The 21,344-nt window shown below is 44.6% G+C and overlaps 1 protein-coding gene across 7 annotated transcripts; it reads left to right on the top strand.

The window, feature by feature from the left end:
* The first annotated feature begins 4,001 nt into the window (after positions 1 to 4,001).
* pfkfb4a (6-phosphofructo-2-kinase/fructose-2,6-biphosphatase 4a) lies at positions 4,002 to 20,690 on the top strand. 7 transcript variants are annotated; one of them, XM_030371953.1, is made up of 16 exons: positions 4,002 to 4,080; positions 4,212 to 4,310; positions 7,431 to 7,547; positions 7,694 to 7,790; positions 8,083 to 8,149; positions 8,389 to 8,463; positions 8,553 to 8,609; positions 10,482 to 10,603; positions 14,101 to 14,308; positions 14,686 to 14,832; positions 15,389 to 15,493; positions 17,577 to 17,706; positions 17,948 to 18,010; positions 18,092 to 18,156; positions 18,773 to 18,834; positions 19,868 to 20,690. In XM_030371953.1, exons 1-15 carry the CDS (start codon positions 4,017 to 4,019, stop codon positions 18,830 to 18,832), a joined length of 1,476 nt encoding a protein of 491 aa, XP_030227813.1. In that variant the 5' UTR covers positions 4,002 to 4,016; the 3' UTR covers positions 18,833 to 18,834; positions 19,868 to 20,690. The 7 variants fall into 7 exon arrangements, with proteins under 7 accessions (XP_030227813.1, XP_030227732.1, XP_030227671.1 ...); XM_030371872.1 differs by lacking the exon at positions 18,773 to 18,834; XM_030371811.1 differs by lacking the exons at positions 18,773 to 18,834; positions 19,868 to 20,690 and adding an exon at positions 18,908 to 19,519.
* The last annotated feature ends 654 nt before the right edge of the window (positions 20,691 to 21,344 follow it).

Raw genomic sequence — 21,344 nt, 5'->3', positions numbered from 1 at the left:
ACAAGGAAGTCTGGCAACTTGTTTTAGCTGAAAGAGGAAGTGTGGGTTGGACAAATAGTTCTACTCTGGAGGGAGGTGGGAGCAGTTAGTTGAGGTATGTTTTTCAAAATAAAGGCGCAACACAGATTAATGTCTTATTGTTGTCGCGCCGCGAGGCTACCCACAATGCAAAGTGGTGTTGTCACATGTTTGGATGCCAGGAGTTTACGCAAGCAGCAGTGGTTGAAGGTTGATTTTTTTTCTAGACACATTTTCGTTTTAACACATTCAAAAAGTCTCCTTTATGTTGATCAGGCCTCAATGTTTACATTAGACATCTAGTTCGTGTCTTTATGAGTCAAATCCACACAATACACCAAACAGAACACTAAAGACTCACACAATGGAGAAGTCTTAAGCCCACATGCGCCCCAAATACCTGCATGAGCTTGAAAGTAAAACAATAACAGCCCTAATGCGGCTGCAGTCAGGCTTTGTGTTCAGGTTTCTCCACTTGTCCTCAGTAAACTTGTAGCCTACGTAGTTGTGCAGCAGGAGCCGTGTGGGCCGACTATTAATAGCCACAGTGGAACAGTTAGCCTATTTGGGACAGAGTCATTTGACTTGGTGTTCTCAGTGAGAAGGTCATCACTATTATGTTTAGATTACGCTGTTACCTTTCCCCTACTTCTAACCAGTCGGCCGGGTTATGGGCAGCTTTCAGCACTGCCTCGAGCAGACCTCACTACCAAACCAATCCGGGCCTCCCAGCCTGCTAAACTGCAGAGAACAACACCCCTGATGAGTTGTCTGCATCACCCTCTTGTATTTCTTTGGAAGTGTTCCCGTCCAAGATAAGGCGCACAAAAAAGACTTGCGGTTTGACTTTCACAATGGTCTCCATGTCGCAGGTTTGATGTGTCAAGTGTTTTTCCGCTGTGAGTCAACCGCATTGATTGACATGCCGAGTCTTGAACGATTACAGCATGATTACATTTTATTGGTATTATTCTACACATCCTTTCCTGTAATTCGACCAATGTCTGGCAATTTACTCTTAGATTTCTCCCTAATGACTCAGATAAATAACCTCAGTAATGATGGATTATCTTTACTGTCATTACTGTGTCATTAATTGATCCTTAAAGAGCAGGTAGGGGTTGGGAATAATGTTCTTATATTTCTTTCATTTTGGTTTTGACTTTTTGTTGCCCTTTAGAGGGCTTAGGGTAAATGTTGGTGCTATAAAATTTGTCTGATGAAGCCCTTTGAGACTCTAACTGTTGACTTTACACTATCCCCTTCTCCTCCCACACACCGGGCCGGGAACCAGCTTGACCTAATATTCACCAGGTCCTGCGGCACCTCTGCTCTCTCCGTTACCCCGCTCCCCGTGTCTGACCATCACTTTGTTGATTTTTCTCTCCCCTTCAAATCCTCCCCTCCCTTCCTCTCAAGTCCCCACATTGTCACCACCCGCCGTAACCTCAAATCCCTCTCTCCCTCTACGTTTGCCTCTACGGTTCTGTCTTCACTACCTTCTATCGAACGATTCTCTCAACTATCTACAGATGAATCTTCAGACACTCTGCTATCCTACCTCTCCTCCTCCTTGGATTCCCTCTGTCCCTGCCACTCCAGACCAGTGCGATCCTCACCAACCCCTTCCTTGGCTGTCCCATCCTCTGCGGACTTGTAGAACAAAGGTGCGAGCAGCTGAGAGGAAATGGAAGAGATCAGTCCTAATGATCTATCTCACTATCTTGTGTGTCAACAACCAAATCTGCCTTCTACCGGAACAAAATCAACTCCTCCGCCTCAAACCCAGGGAAACTGTTTTCCCTGTTCTCGTCCCTCCTCAACCCTCCCTCACCCCCACCCCCTTCCTGCCTCACTGCTGATGAATTTGTTACCTACTTTACCCAGAAAGTGAAGGACATTTGCTCCTCTTTTATCCCTGCCTCCATTCTCCCTCCTCCCATCCCCTCCTCTGTCTTTACCCAATTTAGCCCTCTCACCTCTGACGAGGTCAACAGAATAATAACATCTAACCATGCCACCACCTGCCCCCTTGACGCCTCCTCTCTCCTCCAGGATGTCTCAAGCGACATCCTGCCATTTCTCACCTCACTTATTAACTCCTCCCTCACTTCAGGCATTGTTCCAGCGTCTTTCAAGACTGCCAGAATAAAGCCTCTCCTCAAAAAAACAACTCTTAATACCACCGACATCCAGAACTACAGACCGGTATCTCTTCTTTCATTCCTGTCTAAAACACTGGAACGTGCCGTTGCTAACCAACTGTCCTCGTATCTCTCATCTAACAACCTCCTTGACCCTCACCAGTCAGGTTTCAAGAAGGCACACTGACACTCCACTGAGACGGCTCTCCTCGCGGTGACTGAGTCCCTCCGTGCTGCCAGAGCCTCGTCCCTCTCATCGGTTCTTATTCTCCTCGACCTGTCCGCAACATTTGACACAGTGAACCACCAGATCCTCCTTGCCACTCTTGCCAAACTTGGCATCGCTGAATCTGCTCTTTCCTGGTTCACATCCTACCTGACGATCCGCACCTATCAAGTGACATGGAATGGCTCCTTGTCCAAACCTTGCAGGCTTGAAACTGGTGTCCCTCAAGGCTCTCTACTGGGGCCTCTTCTGTTCTCCCTCTATACCAGATCTCTGGGCTCGGTAATTGCATCACACGGCTTTTCCTATCACTGCTATGCTGACGACACTCGGCTATTTTCTCTCTTTCCCCTCATCTGATAAAGCCCTGATTGCAACATGCATATCGGAATGTCTGGCGGACGTCAGCACCTGGACAACTGCCCATCACCTGAGGCTTAACCTCAACAAAACCGAGCTCCTCCTAATCCCAGGGAGAGATTGCCCACACATGGACTGCCCCTGCCTACCTCCAAGCATTGCTAAAGCCACACTCCCCAGCTCGATCCCTCCGCTCAACTACCTCAGCTGGACGTCTGGTACCGCCATCGCTAAGAGCTAGCAAAGGCCGTTCAGCAAAGTCACAACTTTTCTTGGTTCTATGAACATCCTTTCTGTACCGACAGCGATATATTGTTGCACTTCTTATGACAAATGTACTTATTGTAAGTGGCTTTGGATAAAAGCGTCTGCTAAATGCCCTAAATGTAAATGTAAATGTAATACCAAAAACAACCGGATGAACCAGTCTGGTATGATAAATGGTTGTCATGTATGGTATTTGTTGGAAGACAACTAACCTGACTGGTGTTCTAGGATCTGTGAAGGAAGCTTGGGAGAGAGGAAAAAGACAATGTTCAATGGAATATCAACATCTGTGTATCTGTGTTTGTGTGTGTGAGTGTGCGTGTGTGTGTGTGTGTGTGTGTGTGTGTGTGTGTGTGTGTGTGTGTGTGTGTGTGTGTGTGTGTGTGTGTGTTTGTGTGTGTGTGTGTGTGTGTGTGTGTGTGTGTGTCTAAGTATGTGTGTGTCTCTGATATGTAATGTTTAACCTAGTGTGAATATGCACATCCACAACTTGAAGCAAGGAGAGATGTGTATGATATAATGGCACACATAAGAATATATTTGGAACACATAAAACACGACACTTGCACTCGTCCACATCGATCTTCTCAGACCTGCAGAGGTACTGAGTCCAAAGACGGGGGGCGATGGTAGAAGATGTGTGATCATCATCTTTATACCTGTTCTTACTCAAGATACTGTTTGCCTTACATGTGTAATTACAGACATGTATAAGGCCTTATTACTAGATGGTTCCTATTTTTTTACTTTTTAGTAGAAGATTCGACCTGTTTGATGTGTAAGTAAATGTCTCATATAGCGCGGACCAGTCCCAGTAAAGTAATATCTATTTGAATGATAATTATTTCTCTTGACCATAAACAACCCAAACAATAAAAGTATAAAAGTGTAAAGTATTTGTCCTTCCTGTTGAAGCAATCATCATGCTGTTGTGAAAGTCACCCGTAGCCTCTGCCGGCATGTGGAGGAGAGAACCAAACACACCAGGACTGTTGACACCAATGACGCTCATGGGAGTCGCAGCGAACTCAAAGGGGGCATGTACCAACACACGGGAAGACTTTGGTAATAAAATCCGTTCATCCCGAAAAGTGGGTGTGTATAGCCAGCATGTATTTCAGACGATGCATCATTTTGGCTTAGTCAGACTTGCTTGTGGTACAGTTTGATCGCTTTGTCCGATACGATTGTAACAGTCAGCGGACCAGCACACTCCCGTGGAGAAGGCTGTAGACCACAGCAGATGATGAGGGGCTCGAGTCGGTGTAAACACACGCAGAATCTGTCTCGGACAGGTAAGAATTCTCAGTATTCTTATTTTTCACCGCCAGGCAGGATTTTGTTCATTGGCAGTACCCGATGAGACCCTGCTCGTTCCCGACGTCATGAGCAGTGGATACGTAAACAAGAGGACGTGATGTGTGTGAAGAGTGTGTGTGTGGAGAGTGTGTGTATGTATGTATGTATGTATGTGTGTGTGTGTGTGTGTGTGTGTGTGTGTGTGTGTGTGTGTGTGTGTGTGTGTGTGTGTGTGTGTGTGTGTGTGTGTGTGTGTGTGTGTGTGTGTGTGTGTGTGTGTGTGTGTGTAGCTGGCTGTCACCGAGACCTTTACCCTATAAATGAATTTGCACTATAGCATGTGCATCGGCATTATTGGTCCAATGTAATTGTTAGAGGATCAACCATTGGATAATTCCAAATATTATACATATTATAATTCGAACAAATACATTAGATATCAACCGTCCCAATGCATTGTTGTGGTTGTTTTTAAGAAACGTCTAACTGTGTTTGGTGTGGATCGTGTGCAGCCTGAACGCTGCAGAAAGTGGCAGTGAGCATTGTGCTATTAGCCTTTAACCGAAACGATGAAAGCCAAAGTATGCATGGGAGGTGATAAATACTGGGGAGTTATGCATCATAACAATAACTTAACTCTGACCAGCGAGCATTCTGGTTCCAGTGGCAGTGGGATGGGCTTCACTAAGCCAGCACTTATTTCCTGTAGTTCAACACACATCAACAAATGCCCTTTTACGTCTCAATAACCGTGGGGATTAAAAAAAATCCCGGGATGGATTCACTTGTGGATTGTGCACCTTTTATTCTTGAGAAGCGGTGTGATTTAAATTCAGATCGACCATGTTTGTGCTGCAGTCCATAGTTGCAGTAGGCCTACAACAGTAACACAGGATGCCGACTGAGATTAGAAGTGTCATACTTTATTTCCATGTAAGATAAGACATAGGCCTACTATAAGACTACTGCAGCCTATTCTATTAATGGGAATGGTGTGCTCCAGAATAGACTGCCGTGGTGGGAATATGGACCAGAGTATTTAATTAGTCAACTTCCATGTGGGTCAGAACCCTGTTTCTCCCCTCGTCCCTCGTCTGAGGCCGGATGCTGCCTGCAGAACACAAACATAATCTTGGGTAGGGCTAACACACGTTCACGTCGCCTACACAGTGGCCAAGCATGCGCGCTACCAAAAGCACGGGCGGACGCCCACTGTCCACAAATATGCCAGCAATCGCGCTGCCTAGTGGACATTATTATGCCTATATGGCAGCGATTCCAAACCGGGCCTATGCCAACGATATCTAATCAAGGCCCGGTTAAAACCGGGCCTTGAAATATTTCCAGGAAAAACAAGAAAATAATATGTGTATATATATATATATATTATATAAACATATATATTTTTTGTGTGTTTGCATTAGTTTTGGGTTTATTTAAGACTCAGGTGGCTTTTTATTAAATGTTAAGCTTTTATATTATTGCATTGTTGAAGGGAAACCACCTTAAAAAAACAGCCAATTTCTGAAATTGCTCCTCACTTGTAAATCGCCATAGACCTATGTCATAAAATAGTGTAATGAATACAGATTACGGACTGTTTTGATTTCTTAACTATTTTAGTCCCTTTATTTCAGAGAACAACAATTCACTGTGAAACTTGATAATCACTTTACAAATATTTAGTAAAAAATAATTTAGTTAAACATTTAGCACGGCTCTTTGAATAGAGCTCCATATTGATGGATAGCATTACACTAATATGAAACAAGAAGTAGGCCTAGGAAATTGAAAGGTTGGCTTGCCTCTGCTTTAATGCTCAAATACAGTCATGAAGGTGGTGGTGTATACGGTAGTTAGGGTCGTGTGCGCGGATACGGCGGTGTTTACGGTAGTGTGGGTCGTGTGCGCGGATACGGCGGTGTTTACGGTAGTGCGGGTGGCGTTTGGGATGCTGAAGTCAGACCATGTGACTGTGCCGACGGCAAAGACCTCCCGTCTGCTTCTCCGCAACACCACAGACCCGGGCCCCGTACCGGCACCGAGCCCGGTGGGATGGAGAACAAACCCGCATCCAACCCGGCCAAGCCGCGGGAGTTGACTCAGAACCCCCTGAAGAAAATTTGGATGCCGTATAAAAATGGCCTTCCAGAAAAACACACCTCTCAAAGAAAGGGTTGGTGCGGAAACGTGGCGTTATTCGCAGATGGCTTTGATGGGAACCTACCCGCTGGTTTATTTATTGATTGAAGCAGAAGAGTGTCATTCTTTAATGTCCGTGCACTCCTTGCTGACCAGGCAGGCACGTTATCATTATTACCTCAGCAACGTAGCGGTAACTTTGCGGTAATTTAGCGGTAACACGGCTCCTACCTTTTCTTATTTTTTTAGCAGAGCAATGTGGCTAATGGCTATTAGTTTAAAATAATGAGGTACAAAGTGCTCCATGCCATTGTTTTTGAATGAGGAGGAATTGGAGCCGGCTGATGTTCAATATTCGAGTCGATCAGCTGTTGGTGAATATATTCACAGGGCCGATGTGTTTTATCCTACTGACTCTTCATCTACCAACTTTATTTCTTCTAATACGCCGAGACGAGCCCATTGCATCTGGACGTAGAAAATAGCTGTTTGCATTGATTCTTGCATTTAGGGAATCCCATTTTCCACAATTCCACAAAGGACCCGGCACCATCCCATGCCACAGTGGAGGGAATGATGGTAGCCTTCTCTACCCAATATATGATAACAGCAGTAGAAGAAAGTTCAATATTCAGTTGGTGTGTGGTTAGCCACATTGCTTTTTTAACAGCATTTACAATCGTCCTATCAATCATTTAGCCATTGCAATATGTGTTTGGGTCAAATGTAGATCACCATTGTAAAGTGCAGATCACTTCTGATACCTCAAGTTCAATCTATTTTAAATGTATGGCTGTCCTCGAAGATGTTACTGTGATTCAGAGCTTTATAATATCTAATCATTCGAAATCTTTTTGAAATTTGGCCAATAACAATAACATCTACGCTGGCACACTAACACCTGTTGGAGTGAGCCTTCAGTCTTGTCTAGTGACTGTTCCCTAATACTGGTTTTAATTCTGTTTCCTCCACAGTATGTATGACAAACTGTCCCACCCTGATCGTGACGGTGGGCCTCCCTGCCAGAGGCAAGACGTACATCTCCAAGAAGCTGACCCGCTATCTCAACTGGATCGGAGTTCCCACCAGAGGTAGAGACCAGACTCTCTTCACACACATCCACCATGCACTAGCCCTCGCCTCAGAACAAAAACGGTTTCATGCATTTTCATAAACTGGATCTAATACAGCTTCATACATTAAATAATGATGTCACTTCCTGGTTGTCTTTTTAAAGAGTTCAACGTGGGACAGTACCGGAGAGATTACATGAAGATCTACAAGTCCTTTGAGTTCTTCCGACCAGACAACGAGGAAGGACTGAAGATCAGACAGTAAGACCCCCCCCCCCCCCCCCCTGGTTAATGTCTGGCAGACATTTCACCTCAGTGTCGGCACTGTGCTTCAGTGTCTGACGGTGTGTTTCCTCACCTGTTCTCAGACACTGTGCCTCAGTGTCTGACGGTGTGTTTCCTCACCTGTTCTCTGACACTGTGCCTCAGTGTCTGACGGTGTGTTCCTCACCTGTTCTCAGACACTGTGCCTCAGTGTCTGACGGTGTGTTCCTCACCTGTTCTCAGACACTGTGCCTCAGTGTCTGACGGTGTGTTCCTCACCTGTTCTCAGACACTGTGCCTCGGCCGCGCTGAACGACGTGCGACAGTACCTGTCCGATGAAGGTGGACAAGTGGCGGTGAGTCCGGTGGCGCTGGCCTTGTGTTGATGTCTCACAGGGTCAAAACGGGGGAAACACCACAAGCCGCTAACACAAAGGCTCCCGTTGTTCTTGAGTTTATGATTGATCACCGCCATAGTGCTAGATAATTATTACAAAATCCCTATGTAACGGCGTGTGTGACGGGGCATGTGGTGGCTTCAGTCCTAGACAGGCATGAACTCTGATTCATTTCTTGTGGTCCTTGTCACACTCAGGTTTTCGATGCGACCAACACGACCAGAGAGAGGAGGATGACCATCTTCCAGTTTGCTAAACAGAATGGCTTTAAGGTAGGGCCCTGGGTTAGGGTAAGCTCACTCTGTCATGGATTGCTCTTGACAAAGCTTAAAAAGACCATCCTTGTTGTCTTTCTTCTAAGGTATTTTTCGTGGAGTCTGTCTGTGAAGACCCCCATGTCATACAGGAGAACATTGTGGTGAGTGGCTGAGCACGCTTTCCTGTCCTCACATAACAGTAAAGGTCATAAGGAGAATGCAGTGTTTGTCATCTGGATCAGGGATGCTTACTGGACCCACATACCATGCTGCTGGACCATCCTGATAACAATAAACCCAAAACTCAGCCGGCTAGTTTTATGGGTGTGTCCATGGTTTTATGGGGGTGTCCCTGGTTGTATCGGTGTGTTCATGGTTTTATGGGGGTGTCCCTGGTTGAATCGGTGTGTTCATGGTTTTATGGCTGTGTCCCTGGTTTTATGGCTGTGTCCCTGGTTTTATGGCTGTGTCCCTGGTTTTATGGATGTGCATCAATCGATTTATGCGGGTGTATCACTGGTTGTATGGGTGTGTCCCTGGTTGTATGGGTGTGTCCCTGGTTGTATGGGTGTGTCCCTGGTTGTATGGGTGTATCCCTGGTTGTATGGGTGTGTCCCTGGTTCTATGGGTGTGTCCCTGGTTCTATGGGTGTGTCCCTGGTTTTATGAGTGTTTTATGGGTGTGTCCCTGGTTGTATGGGTGTGTCCCTGGTAGGCCTGCAGCGGATTCGAATTGTATCCGAATCCGTTCGGTTCGTTTACCACAGTTCGGAGCATTCTGGAGATCCGCGGATTTCGGTTTCATGAAGGCATTGTCTTATGTAGCGTATTTTGCCTACTGTAGCCTACGTCCGATACAAAAGGGTGTTTAGGACCCAGCGGAATGCATTCTCTCCATTGCTGCCTGAGCCAATGAGACTGTAACGGTAGCTGCAATAGGTTGTTTTCTGAAGTTCAAGCACACGATTCCTAAATTTAAAGAAAGTAATTGATACAATTATATTCTAAATATACGGGAGATAAATACAAATGGGTGATAAGCGGGATAACGGCCTTCGAGGTCGACCGGTTCGATGGAAATAATGGACAGGTAGAGGCAACTCTGGCTTCATGCTGCGCTCGTCGCCAGAGTTCTAAGCCTCGTCGGCCGTTATCCCTTACATGTTACACTCATTGCACCATGTTTTCAAATGCATTTAGGGGAACATTTATTGCACAAAAAAGCCTTGCAAGTTGTCTGATTGCAGTCAATTAACACATTGCAAATAGCCTGTGGGTCTCATTCATTTTTGTGTTTCTCCCCCAAACCCTCCGTCAAAAAAAAGTCCGCCTTTTTACTATCACGGACATGATCCTAATCCGAACCGTATCCGAAACCGAGGCCCAAATCGGTTATCTGAACCGAACCGTGGACACACTGATCCGTTTCACCACTAGTCCCTGGTTGTATGGGTGTGTCCCTGGTTGTATGGGTGTGTCCCTGGTTCTATGTGTGTGTCTCTGGTTTTATGAGTGTTTTATGGGTGTGTCCCTGGTTGTATGGGTGTGTCCCTGGTTGTATGGGTGTGTCCCTGGTTGTATGGCTGTGTCCCTGGTTCTATGGCTGTGTCCCTGGTTCTATGGCTGTGTCCCTGGTTGTATGGGGGTGCCCCTGGTTCTATGTGTGTGTCCTTGGTTCTATGTGTGTGTCCCTGGTTTTATGAGTGTTTTATGGGTGTGTCCCTGGTTGTATGGGTGTGTCCCTGGTTGTATGGGTGTGTTATGGGTGTGTCCCTGGTTGTATGGGTGTGTCCCTGGTTCTATGGGTGTGTCCCTGGTTCTATGGGTGTGTCCCTGGTTTTATGAGTGTTTTATGGGTGTGTCCCTGGTTGTATGAGTGTTTTATGGGTGTGTCCCTGGTTGTATGGGTGTGTCCCTGGTTGTATCGGTGTGTCCCTGGTTCTATGGGTGTGTCCCTGGTTGTATCGGTGTGTCCCTGGTTCTATGGGTGTGTCCCTGGTTTTCCTGAGCATGTGTCCTAACCTGTGCCTGTAGCAAGTGAAGCTGGGCAGCCCCGACTACACCAACTGTAACACGGAGGAGGCGGTGTCGGACTTCATGAAGAGGATACAGTGTTATGAGAACTCCTACCAGACCCTGGATGAAGTTCTGGACAGGTAACCAGTGGCAGGAATGCTTTGAGGAAGATGTGGTGGATGTCCTTGTTCGACCAAATTCTCATTGGTCGGACCATGGCTAACACCTATGGTGTTACTAGGAAACTGCTTCCTAATCCATAGTTTTCTGGGGCCGGAGGGACATTGCAGATTAGGGCTGGAATGTAAAACATCAGAACCGTTTGGTTTTTTCGGTTCGAAATAGAGTCGCAGCAATTCTGGTAACCAGTGAAACATCTCAGTCTCAGTCGCTGCCCGGCAGCGCGCTAGACGCACGTTTCTACTATTCTTTAATTTGGTTAGACCCCTTGTTTGCCGATTCGTCACGGTATTGGCATGCCTTTGTCACGTACAATGTTTTTATTGGGTAGGTTGTCCTTTTTTCTTTTATTATTTTTCAATGCGACAGCTTGGCTCAACATAGTTGGTTCACCTCACAAACCCACTATTAGCACTCCTACTTTAACAAGAAGCTCTACATTCTAATATTAACAGGCTGCTTAGGTCATATATTCATTAGAAAATCAATCTTATCTGGCGGTCCGTCACATTTCTAAGTGCATTTCTTCCCATGCTCTTGAATGCGGTGCATTTAATAGAAACGTTGCATAATTTACAAACCACCTTTTTTATTTGTATGATGATATGAAGTACCCCCATACATTCAAAGCAGTGTTTCTGGATTGGGATTGACGTGACTCGTGTTTCCAATATGGCGCCGCCGCACAGCCGCGCTATAACCAGCACTGCTCAACACCCTAAGTTACATCGCCATTATGTGTTGGAAATTTATAGTCCCCTTGGGGAAATTGTTCTCAGTGAAAAGACAGATACACGTGACCGTTAACAACAACGACATAAAAAACAAACAACAAAAAGTAAATAAGCGATCATATAACAAACAACCGTAAGACGCACACTAAAAACAAAAACAAAGACGCACCGGTCACGTAAACCTGTCACACTGCGGTCGCCACAGAGCAGCGCCCGCCGGAAGCTGTTCATTATGACTCATTATCTTAAACACAGATTAAGAACTCAAATGGCCCGGGCCGACGTGGCGCTCCGTGGCTCGTCTGGTGTGCGTCCTGCTTTACATTGAAACTCTGCTGTGACCGGGTCGGACTCGGCTCAAGAGTGGATCCGAAAGCCACTGACTTCCTCAACAAAGCACTTGTTGATGGGTTTAGCTTTTGAAGCGTTATTCCAGGAAACCGCGGTATCAATAATCAAGTGGTTTGATAGACTTCTAAGACGGGGGCAGATCACCCCGGTTTCACAACTTTGCACTCGCCCAATTTAAGGATGACGGCTAGTCGACTTGCTGAACATTTACTCTGCTAAAAACTACTTTACACCATGTCAAATAAGGTGTTGGTGTGGCAGCGTTTGGTTAAAAAGGACGAAATTAGTCTGCCATCTAGGGTGGACTACAGCCCTAGATATTGGACCGATATCAGGCGAAAGTTATGTTTTGGTATCATGATCTTGTTAATGCTAGCATCTGTAGTGGTTTCAAGAAGCCGGTTAGTAAAGCTCTGAGTTTAAAGTCTAAATATTGTAATCGAAAATGGAATATCGATATGGAACAGTCTTGATATTGTGCCAAAAGCCTGCGTTCATATCTGATGAGATGTATGATAGGAAATGCTGCATAATTTGTTGACTTTAGTTGTTCCAATGCCCTGAAAAGGATTCTCTAGTTTGATTGGAAAATACATACAAATAAACATATTTTTTGATCATCAATCAAATATAAATTTTGATGAATTGATTGTTGTAAAACCCTGTAACACATCTCTCTGGTGGTGGTGTGCTCCAGGGACTACATTAAGGCCCTGTCCACACGGACAAAAACAATCTTTTCCCTTCTGTTTTCCTTGGCAGCGTTTCAGGAATTTTTCCATTTTCTCATTTAAGAAACGCATCTAGCTGTAGAAACCCTGTCGTAAATATTCAAGGCCTCTATGTGGCGCTGGTTCTCCACCAAAAAAGAAGAAGACGAGGCGCAGTATGCATATCAAGCCTGCGCACTGTATACAAACATACAGTTGAGAAGGAGAAAGCGGTTGTTTAACCTTCTAGACTCAGCAGAAAATACTTTTTAATTGACAGTTAGTAATAACATTTGCCAAGGGGCTGTATTTAAAGCTACAAAAATAATACAAAACGAATCAAACAAAACAAATAAGACAGAAATCGAACGTTGCCACACGGGGCTTCATTTACTAAGACTTGCGTGGATTTCTTACTGCAATTTCCGTGCGCAAAAAATGGGAAATATGCGTACACACAAATGTATGTGTCAATCTAAGCACGATTTCACCAGATTGTCTTTGTACATCCCAATTAATGTGAAATCGAGCGCACAGGCACGAGACCGAATCTCCGCCCAGTCTCCTCCCTCATTGAATATGCTAATTAGTATAGACAGGCCTGCAGTAGTGCCCTCGTTAGGAGAAAGGCCAAATGGAGAAAGGAAGAAAAGAAACGTTACTGGTGGAGGTGCTGATTTTGGAGGAAGAGGCCAGGAATAAGATCTTGTTTGGCTCTCTTTCCTCCGGAAGCAGCACCAAAACCAAAAAACTGGCTTAAACTGACTTGAATGTTGTCGTTGTTTACCTTTTTATATTCTGGCTATTAACTACTGCCGGGTTCGAATTCTATATCTATTGGGCTGTGCATAATTGGGTCCGGGGTCTGGGTCGTTTGGAAGGTTCATTACCTCGCGTAATGGCACACCGTGCCTGTGCACAACATTGTGCAGAATCCCACATGCCTGCTCAATGTGGCACACCTCTTCCAGGGCGGTAGAGCAGCATCCACCCGCTCTGATCAAGGCCGCGCCACCCGCTTTTCAGCCGCCCTATCGCTCTTTCCGCGACTGACCGAGTGTGTGCCTGGGTATACATCTGCTCTCGGTCTATGGGTGGGCGAGGGGGATTATTGCCACATTTTGCGTACGCTTTTATGTTCTCATATATTTGGATGCATGCTGAGGATGGGTTGTTCCCATACACCCAAGGTGTCAAAAATATGTATATAATTTGAAAATCGACTGATTCATTGATGGATTGATTTCAAGTAACAACGGCTTATGCTTTTCCACGCAACATCAAATAATAATATTGCAGTCAAGAATTTTGCGACAAATGTGTTAAGAGAGATCCATCAGCCCAGATGTCCTGCGTGGTCCTGAAAATTTGTAACGCTTAATAAACAATTCATCACTGAAAATAATATTTCTGGGGCTTCCAATTCCCTTCTAATTCCAATTGTAACGACAATATAGTTGTATGGGTCTTTTTAATGGGGGGAGGGGGGGCGTTTTCTCATTTTTAACCTAGGACCTGGTTTCAAAAGAGCGTGTTTGCAGGCACCGATAACTCTGTGTCCTTCTGGCCGGTCGAACCAAACGTGCGTGACTTCCGCGTTTTTACACAAAAATCGTAGCCGTGTGATAATTGCCTGACTGCTTTGTTTCTTACCTGTTCCAGGGACCTGTCCTACATTAAGATCATGGACGTGGGTCGGCGCTACCTGGTGAACCGGGTGCTGGACCACATCCAGAGCCGGATCGTCTACTACCTGATGAACATCCACATCACGCCTCGCAGTATCTACCTGTGTCGCCATGGGGAGAGCGAGCTCAACATCAAGGGCCGCATCGGGGGTGACTCAGGCCTCTCTGCCCGGGGGAAAGAGGTACACAGATGGTGTTATAGGGCCCTATAAAGAGGTACACAGATGGTGTTATAGGGCCCTTTAAAGAGGTACACATATGGTGTTATAGGGCCCTTTAAAGAGGTACACAGATGGTGTTATAGGGCTCTTTTGAAACAACTGTGTCCTTCCTGATGGGTTTCCATGCATGTTGAATGACTGGGTTATTGTTTTTTAAACCACCAGCTCTGTTTTGAGGAGCAGGAAAAGCTTAACCTGCACTTGGCTGGAGTGCGGACCCCCATTTAGCTCTAAACACACTGGGATCCAAAAGCTCGACACCTTTTTAACGTGAGAAGAATTGAACTGAGTAGAATGCCTCGTGATCGTGTTGTTCTCTCTTTTTCCCTCGGGTACAGTTTGCCAAGCTGCTGAGCCAGTTCATCGCGGCGCAGGGCATCAGTGATCTGAAGGTGTGGACCAGCCAGATGAAGAGGACCATCCAGACGGCCGAGGCCCTCGACGTCCCCTACGAACAGTGGAAGGTCCTCAACGAGATCGATGCAGTGAGTGAGCCACCGTCACCATGTGTAGTCACTACTAGGCTAGAGCAGAGCTCACCATCGCTAAGGGGTTTAACGAGTGAGTGTCGTGACATATTTTGTTGTTCAATCAAAATTGTTCATGGTCCTTTCGGGATTGTGGGTTTTAGACACCCTCGCCCCTTCGCTTCAAAAATAAAAGGCATGGATCATCCGTCTTGGCTTCATGGTATTTATTTAACCGAATGCAAAAAGCAAACATGAGGATCAACATAAACCTTTTCACATATATCAAAAGAGCTGTCACTGAGCGGTTTAAAAACTGTACCGCTTCCCGTCTGCCTATTCACCTGTGGCTCTTCTCCTAAATACCCACAGGTGCGCTTCATTCCTCCAAATACGGCGTCCCCAACATGTCAAATGCAAAATATGTTTTTACTAAATGAAAACAGATAAAACTAACATTTAAGTCAAATAACCAAGCCCAAACCATCTTGTATATTAATTAATAAATCAAACATCATATCAAACCAAAAATGGCTCTAACAAGTGAGTGTTGTGTGTGTGTGTGTCTCCCCAGGGTGTGTGTGAGGAGATGATGTATGAGGAGATCCAGGAGAGCCATCCTCTGGAGTTTGCCCTGAGGGACCAGGACAAATACCGTTACCGCTACCCTAAAGGAGAGGTGGGACATACTCTTATCAGTTCAACTCGTTTATTGTCAAAGGTTTGCCCTTTGCACACACAAGGTATACGCCCTTGTTGTTGCGAAAGGGAATGAGTAGTTGTGAATGAATTGTCGTCTTTGGTGTGCCTTAGGGTATGTGATATTAACGCAAGGCAAGGTTATATATGTAGCACCATTGAAACACAAGGTAACAGGGAAAATACAAATATAAGATGGTAAGAGAATACATTTAAATTAAAAATGAATGAAAGCTGCAGCAAATGACTGAAGTGTTGAGGCAGACTTTGCATGTTTAAATGTGTACACCAGATCAAGCTTTTGTCCAGAACTTTGCTCAGGCATGCTCACACAGACACCCCTATTCAAACGGTCCCCAGGTGCCTAATGTAGATTTGCATTCAGGTAATGCAGCCTGTCGAGCACCGCCTAGCTGAAAACCTCGACTCCTCGCTGAGCTAGGCCAAGCCAGTGATGGATGATGGGATGTTCAGACGGGGTCTGGTGGTTCTCCGGTGTAGCCCCACCTTTTAGTTCATCCCATTACTCCTCCACTACTCCTCCACTGCTCCGGACTCAGAAGGAGATAAATGTGGCTATTAGTGGACAGTCAGTCGACCCACGCCCAGGCCCATTCAGGAACTGCTCCGCACGGTTCAGTGAGGAACTGTAGAGTTGCATGCAGGAGCCTGAGTCATAACGCTGAGGGAAGGATCCAGGCAGACCTCTCGCATCAGCGCTGTTCAGTGTGGCCGTAACCTCAAGGCCATATGGGCAACAAATATTTTTCGGAATTTAACGATATTTTATTTTTCAGCTTCCATAAATAAATACATTTAAATATAAAAATCTAAATCAACTGTCCTATATGAGCAATAACCAATTTCTATTTTTTAATTAGAAAAAAAGTAAACAAATCTGAACAGCACTGTGAACAGGAAAGTTGAGACGTCTGGGAATATACTGAATCTGGATTCAGAGACTCTCCTCATAGACAGTCGAGGGCATCTCTGTGCCACCCTCATGTTGCCTGTTGACCATTCACCAAGTGCCAACAAGGGGACCACAGAGGGAGGGATTTCCAGTCAACAAACAAACATCACCAAATTGCGAGATTTATTTAAATAATTTGGACAAACAAAATCCTATCGACTATTTATCAACATCGACGCCGATCTGTGCATTTTACAAGAAGAAGGGCACCGCTGAAAACCAAGATGGATTCAGCCCTCCACCACAAGCTCATATGCCCTCCTTTCAACAAAATATTCCAAAGGATTAAATTATAATGGAGTTTAATTTTTAATCCAAGTGCAAAATAGCGTAGGGAATGGCAGTAAAGGGATAGGGGGATTGTGAAGTCGGTATGCATTCTGTAATGCATGTTTTGGTGCATAAAAGTAGACTAAAACGCCCTCAGAGAGAGATTTTATCTCAAATACATTTGCACATTGTCAAGTTATTAAAAGCATCCTAAACTCATGGAGAGCCCACTGCTCCTGAGATAAATTATCAATACATCGAAAAGATAGAGATAATTATAGGTCCATACTGTGGTTTACCACTGTTGATGCATAACAGCACTGTTTGTTGATTGTGATTGTTTCGACTGATTTATTAACAGGGTAGAGCTGTCAAAAGTTGACCACGTGTGATTACTCATTTTGCTTACGTGAAGGGCAATGTATGTTTACAGCCCATTCAGTACCGCGATTTTTCATTATTTTAATGACTCAATTGAATAGGTGGTTTTAAATCGAGTGGCATATGGAGGCGCACTCCATAAGGAAAGCTGACGCCTTATTGGCACATGGATATCGATGACACACGATGACATTGCACCCATCCCAACTGTAACCTTTAAAAACTACAATCAGATCTGTTCTACAGTCCTGTGAGGAATGGTCGACTCCTCACAGGACTGTGAAACAGTTCCGATTGTAGTTGTAACGTTTAATATCCATCTGTCTGTCTGTAACCCTGATCCCCTCCAGTCGCATGGGTCTGTCTGTCTGTCTGTAACCCTACCCCTCCAGTCGTATGGGTCTGTCTGTAACCATGACCCCTGACCTCTCCACTCCAGTCCTATGAAGACCTGGTGCAGCGTCTGGAGCCGGCCATCATGGAGCTGGAGAGGCAGGAGAACGTTCTGGTGATCTGTCACCAGGCCGTCATGCGCTGCCTGCTCGCCTACTTTCTGGACAAGACGGCAGGTCAGGACTCGGACGCTTAGAGTTCACACCGTTTGCATCTTCTTTCTTATAGCGCTGTTTGCCCAGACCCTATTTCCTTTTGGTCTGTTAAAAGGTATTAATATATTAAAACCACTAAGCAGGGGTTGCCTACTGGACAATATTGTTCAAAGCATCTTTAACTGGGAATGAAGAAGTGGAAACCATTTTGGATTAAGTTGTTTCATTCATTAAACTCTACTGTTCTTTTGTTTTGAACTAGAAGAGTTGCCATACCTGAAGTGCCCGCTGCACACTGTGCTCAAACTAACACCAGTTGCCTACGGTAAGACTTTGTTTACTGCGCAGAATTGTATTTTCATATATTTCTATTGTGCAGCCCTTGTTCTGACTCTTGTCCCCTCAGGTTGTAAGGTGGAGTCAATCTGCCTCAGTGCGGAGGCAGTCAACACCCACAGAGAGAGACCAGAGGTGGGTTATACAATATATTAGTGCCTACACTAAACTCTTATTTTGCAAAGTTAAGGGATGGGGATTTGCTGTGACAAAGGAGGGACAAATGCAGCAAGCAGCTGTCAAAATAAACACTACACATGTTTTAGATGGAGTAATTCTTAGATTGAAAATAAATTGTAGCCAGGCAGATTAATCAAATGTAGAATGTCCTAGTGTTGGACTAAGGGGCTAATCTCACACAGAAGGGGACGCAACAGACTCTAGCTCAGAGGTGCTTGGACTATAGTGCCACTTCAATTGCTTTACTGTTAAAAATTGAGTCAACGCTGAGCTCTTAACGATGGCTTTAAATAATTTTCCGAAGAAACTATCGAAATCCAACAGGGAATAACGGTGCTTTGTTAATTGTCTAAGCAGGCAGAATACATGGTAATGCCGGTGCTTTTTTTTTGGGCAGTAGAGTTTTATAACACAATTGTATTATATCCTTCAAAGACAAGTAACGATCCATTTCACATTGCACATATTGTGTCCTAGTGGTCCCGGCATGCAGTGTAGACGTCTTGCCTCCGATGTGTTGGTTGACCCCCTTCCCCTGTGTTCTCTGTATGTTATCTCTATCGCTGTACAGAACGTAGAGGTGTCGCGGAGGTCAAAGGAGGCTTTGCTTACAGTGCCAGCTCACCAGTGACAGTGTGTTCCTCCCCGCTTCGCCCCGCCCTACCCCTTTACCCCACCCACCCCCCCGCCACGCTTACATTGCCAGATACCAACCAATCAGCACCTAGCATTCTGCTCTGCTTTCTTCAGATTGACCGAAATCAACCCTTTCCACTGCTTGACGACTTGGTGGAAATTAACTGGAATCCAGTTTAATTTAGAAAAATGAGCCCATTGGTTGTAATTTTGGTAATCTCATTTTCTGAGAATGATTACATTTGTTTTGGTGGGAGAGTCGGCCCTGTTTACTAAATATTAAGTTCAACTCCAGAACATGTTGAAACATCACACGTTCAAATGTACATAATCGTAGCTTACATTCATCTATATTTGTTTTCAGGGTTTTAAACATGGTTTTGTTTATTTGCAACTGTGCTAGAGTCAAAAAACAGCCTAGATGTCACGTTTAGCATTGCACTCCCTGTAAAGCTCGTCTTTGCACCTTTTTGCACATGAAGATCGTATTTCTTTCCTTAATAATAACTATAGTTGTAGTAGTAATAATAATATTGTGAAAGACCATTGGTAAAACTGAAGTACATTTTTCCATGTTTCCTGTCTTTGAATAATGGCCGCTGGATGGCCGATGGATGAATGCCTATGTACCGTCCTGATGAATAAACCACGCCTTAACTTGGTCTTTATTTCAAAACCACAATTGTTTCTTGCTTCTTCTAGATTAGAGAAAACCCCAAAGGACCGTTTGCAAATGATAGTGTTGTGAACCTATGATTATGGAGGAAAGTATAACGGCTACTGCACTTGTATCCGGCCATAACATAACACTGTTCCACCAGTTTCATGAAGGAAAACATTTGCAGTCCCATTGACAGCTTTTCAACTAGAATCTAGACAAAATAAAATGTATAAAGCTATTATTCTCAAAACCACTTGATATAAAGGGCATTTTACAGAGGAAACAGGCTGATGTCTTTCTCTGACAATACTCGGCCCGGTCGACAAATAGACCTGAGTAGATCTCACTCGCATGTGTTCCTCTTTTCAGAATGTAAATGTCCATCGTACAACTGAAGACGCCTTGAGGACCCTCCCTGATCACTTCTGATGGGACCCCTCTGATTGTTGGGGGTTAACGCTCAGCCCTACCGTCCCCTCTCGCCCCCACACCACCACAGCCTGCCACAACCGGCATCGAACGTGACCCTCTGGTCCGCGTGGCCCTCCCTCCTCCTCCACAACACCCCTTCCACTGCTTTTAAAAATACGTTTTGGTGAAGGAAAGCTCTGAAGAACACGGTGCGCTACCCCTGAGAAAGGTTCTGGACCTCACCGAAGCTCGCCTTGAGTTAAACAGGAACGGCGGATAGTGTCTTGACACTTTTGTCTGAAGGTTAATTTAACAGTTTGTACTGCGACATGTTTCTTGTTCACTGACTCGTGTGATTTCTACTGAAATTGATGTTCATAACAATCAGGAAGATGTTTCTGATGTGTTTAAGGTTTTAAACCTACAGTCAAAATTGCTATAGACCAGTAGTCCTATAGTTTGACTGCAGTGATTCCAATGTGAAAACTAATTAATATATATTTGAATGGATTTTATGAGAACATGAATACTGCACAGCTACCGATGTCCATCCTGTTCCTTTAATGGAGGTGGAATTTGAGGATCCAACTGAATGAATGAATGAATTCAAACACATGGATATTGCCTTTCACGTCGTTTTTGTAAAGAACTCATCCATATTCCTAAAGGCATTTTAAATTTTCTGAAGGAGCTGACCTGTTGCTTTCAATGTAGATTGATGTGTTTAAATGTATGCCCTGACCTCATGCAACATAATAAAGTGATATTTTTGTATACGCAGGCTAGGGGCTGAGTCCAACTTTAATTTAGTGTTACTGTTCTCCAAATGTTCTTCCTTGTATTCCAGATGCTGAATTTAGCATTCCACACCATCTGAATGTTGTGTATCTGAACATTTTACGATATTTCTTTGCTGAATCAGGACTGGTAACAATAGATGGAAACATGCATTCTTGCATACATAATCTGCATACACCTGTCCCCTCCTGGCTGCTGTTGAAATGCTTTGTGAAGGTGCTTAGACAGGTCGGACTGACTTAAGTCCTTGCTGTCATGTAAAAATGTTTTTAATAATTCATGAAGCATAAACACAAAAAAATGCCCTAGCTAAAAATGAAAAGGTACAATAGTTTATGAAAAGAAGATGTTACTTTGCTGAATATAGGTAAAATACTCCCTTTAAATTAGTTCAGCCATTCCCAACCTGTAGTGGCTTAAGGTATTTGTTCCCCCAAAAATGCATTTTATAAATACAATGAATGGTATTTTTCAGATAAACTGCCTAATTGCTGTAATATTTATAGGTATCCTAAGTATGGCTCCTTTCGATAATTGGGTTATGGTCAGGTTCATTGTAGCACATTTAAGTTGGCTGCTTACACTTCTGTGATGGAAAGTGGGCCTCAAGATGAAAGAGGTTGGGAATCCGTGTGGT

The sequence above is a fragment of the Gadus morhua genome, chromosome 1, assembly GCF_902167405.1.
Source record: "Gadus morhua chromosome 1, gadMor3.0, whole genome shotgun sequence".
Classification (NCBI taxonomy): Eukaryota; Metazoa; Chordata; class Actinopteri; order Gadiformes; family Gadidae; genus Gadus; species Gadus morhua.
This window is presented reverse-complemented; position numbering and strand designations above follow the sequence as displayed.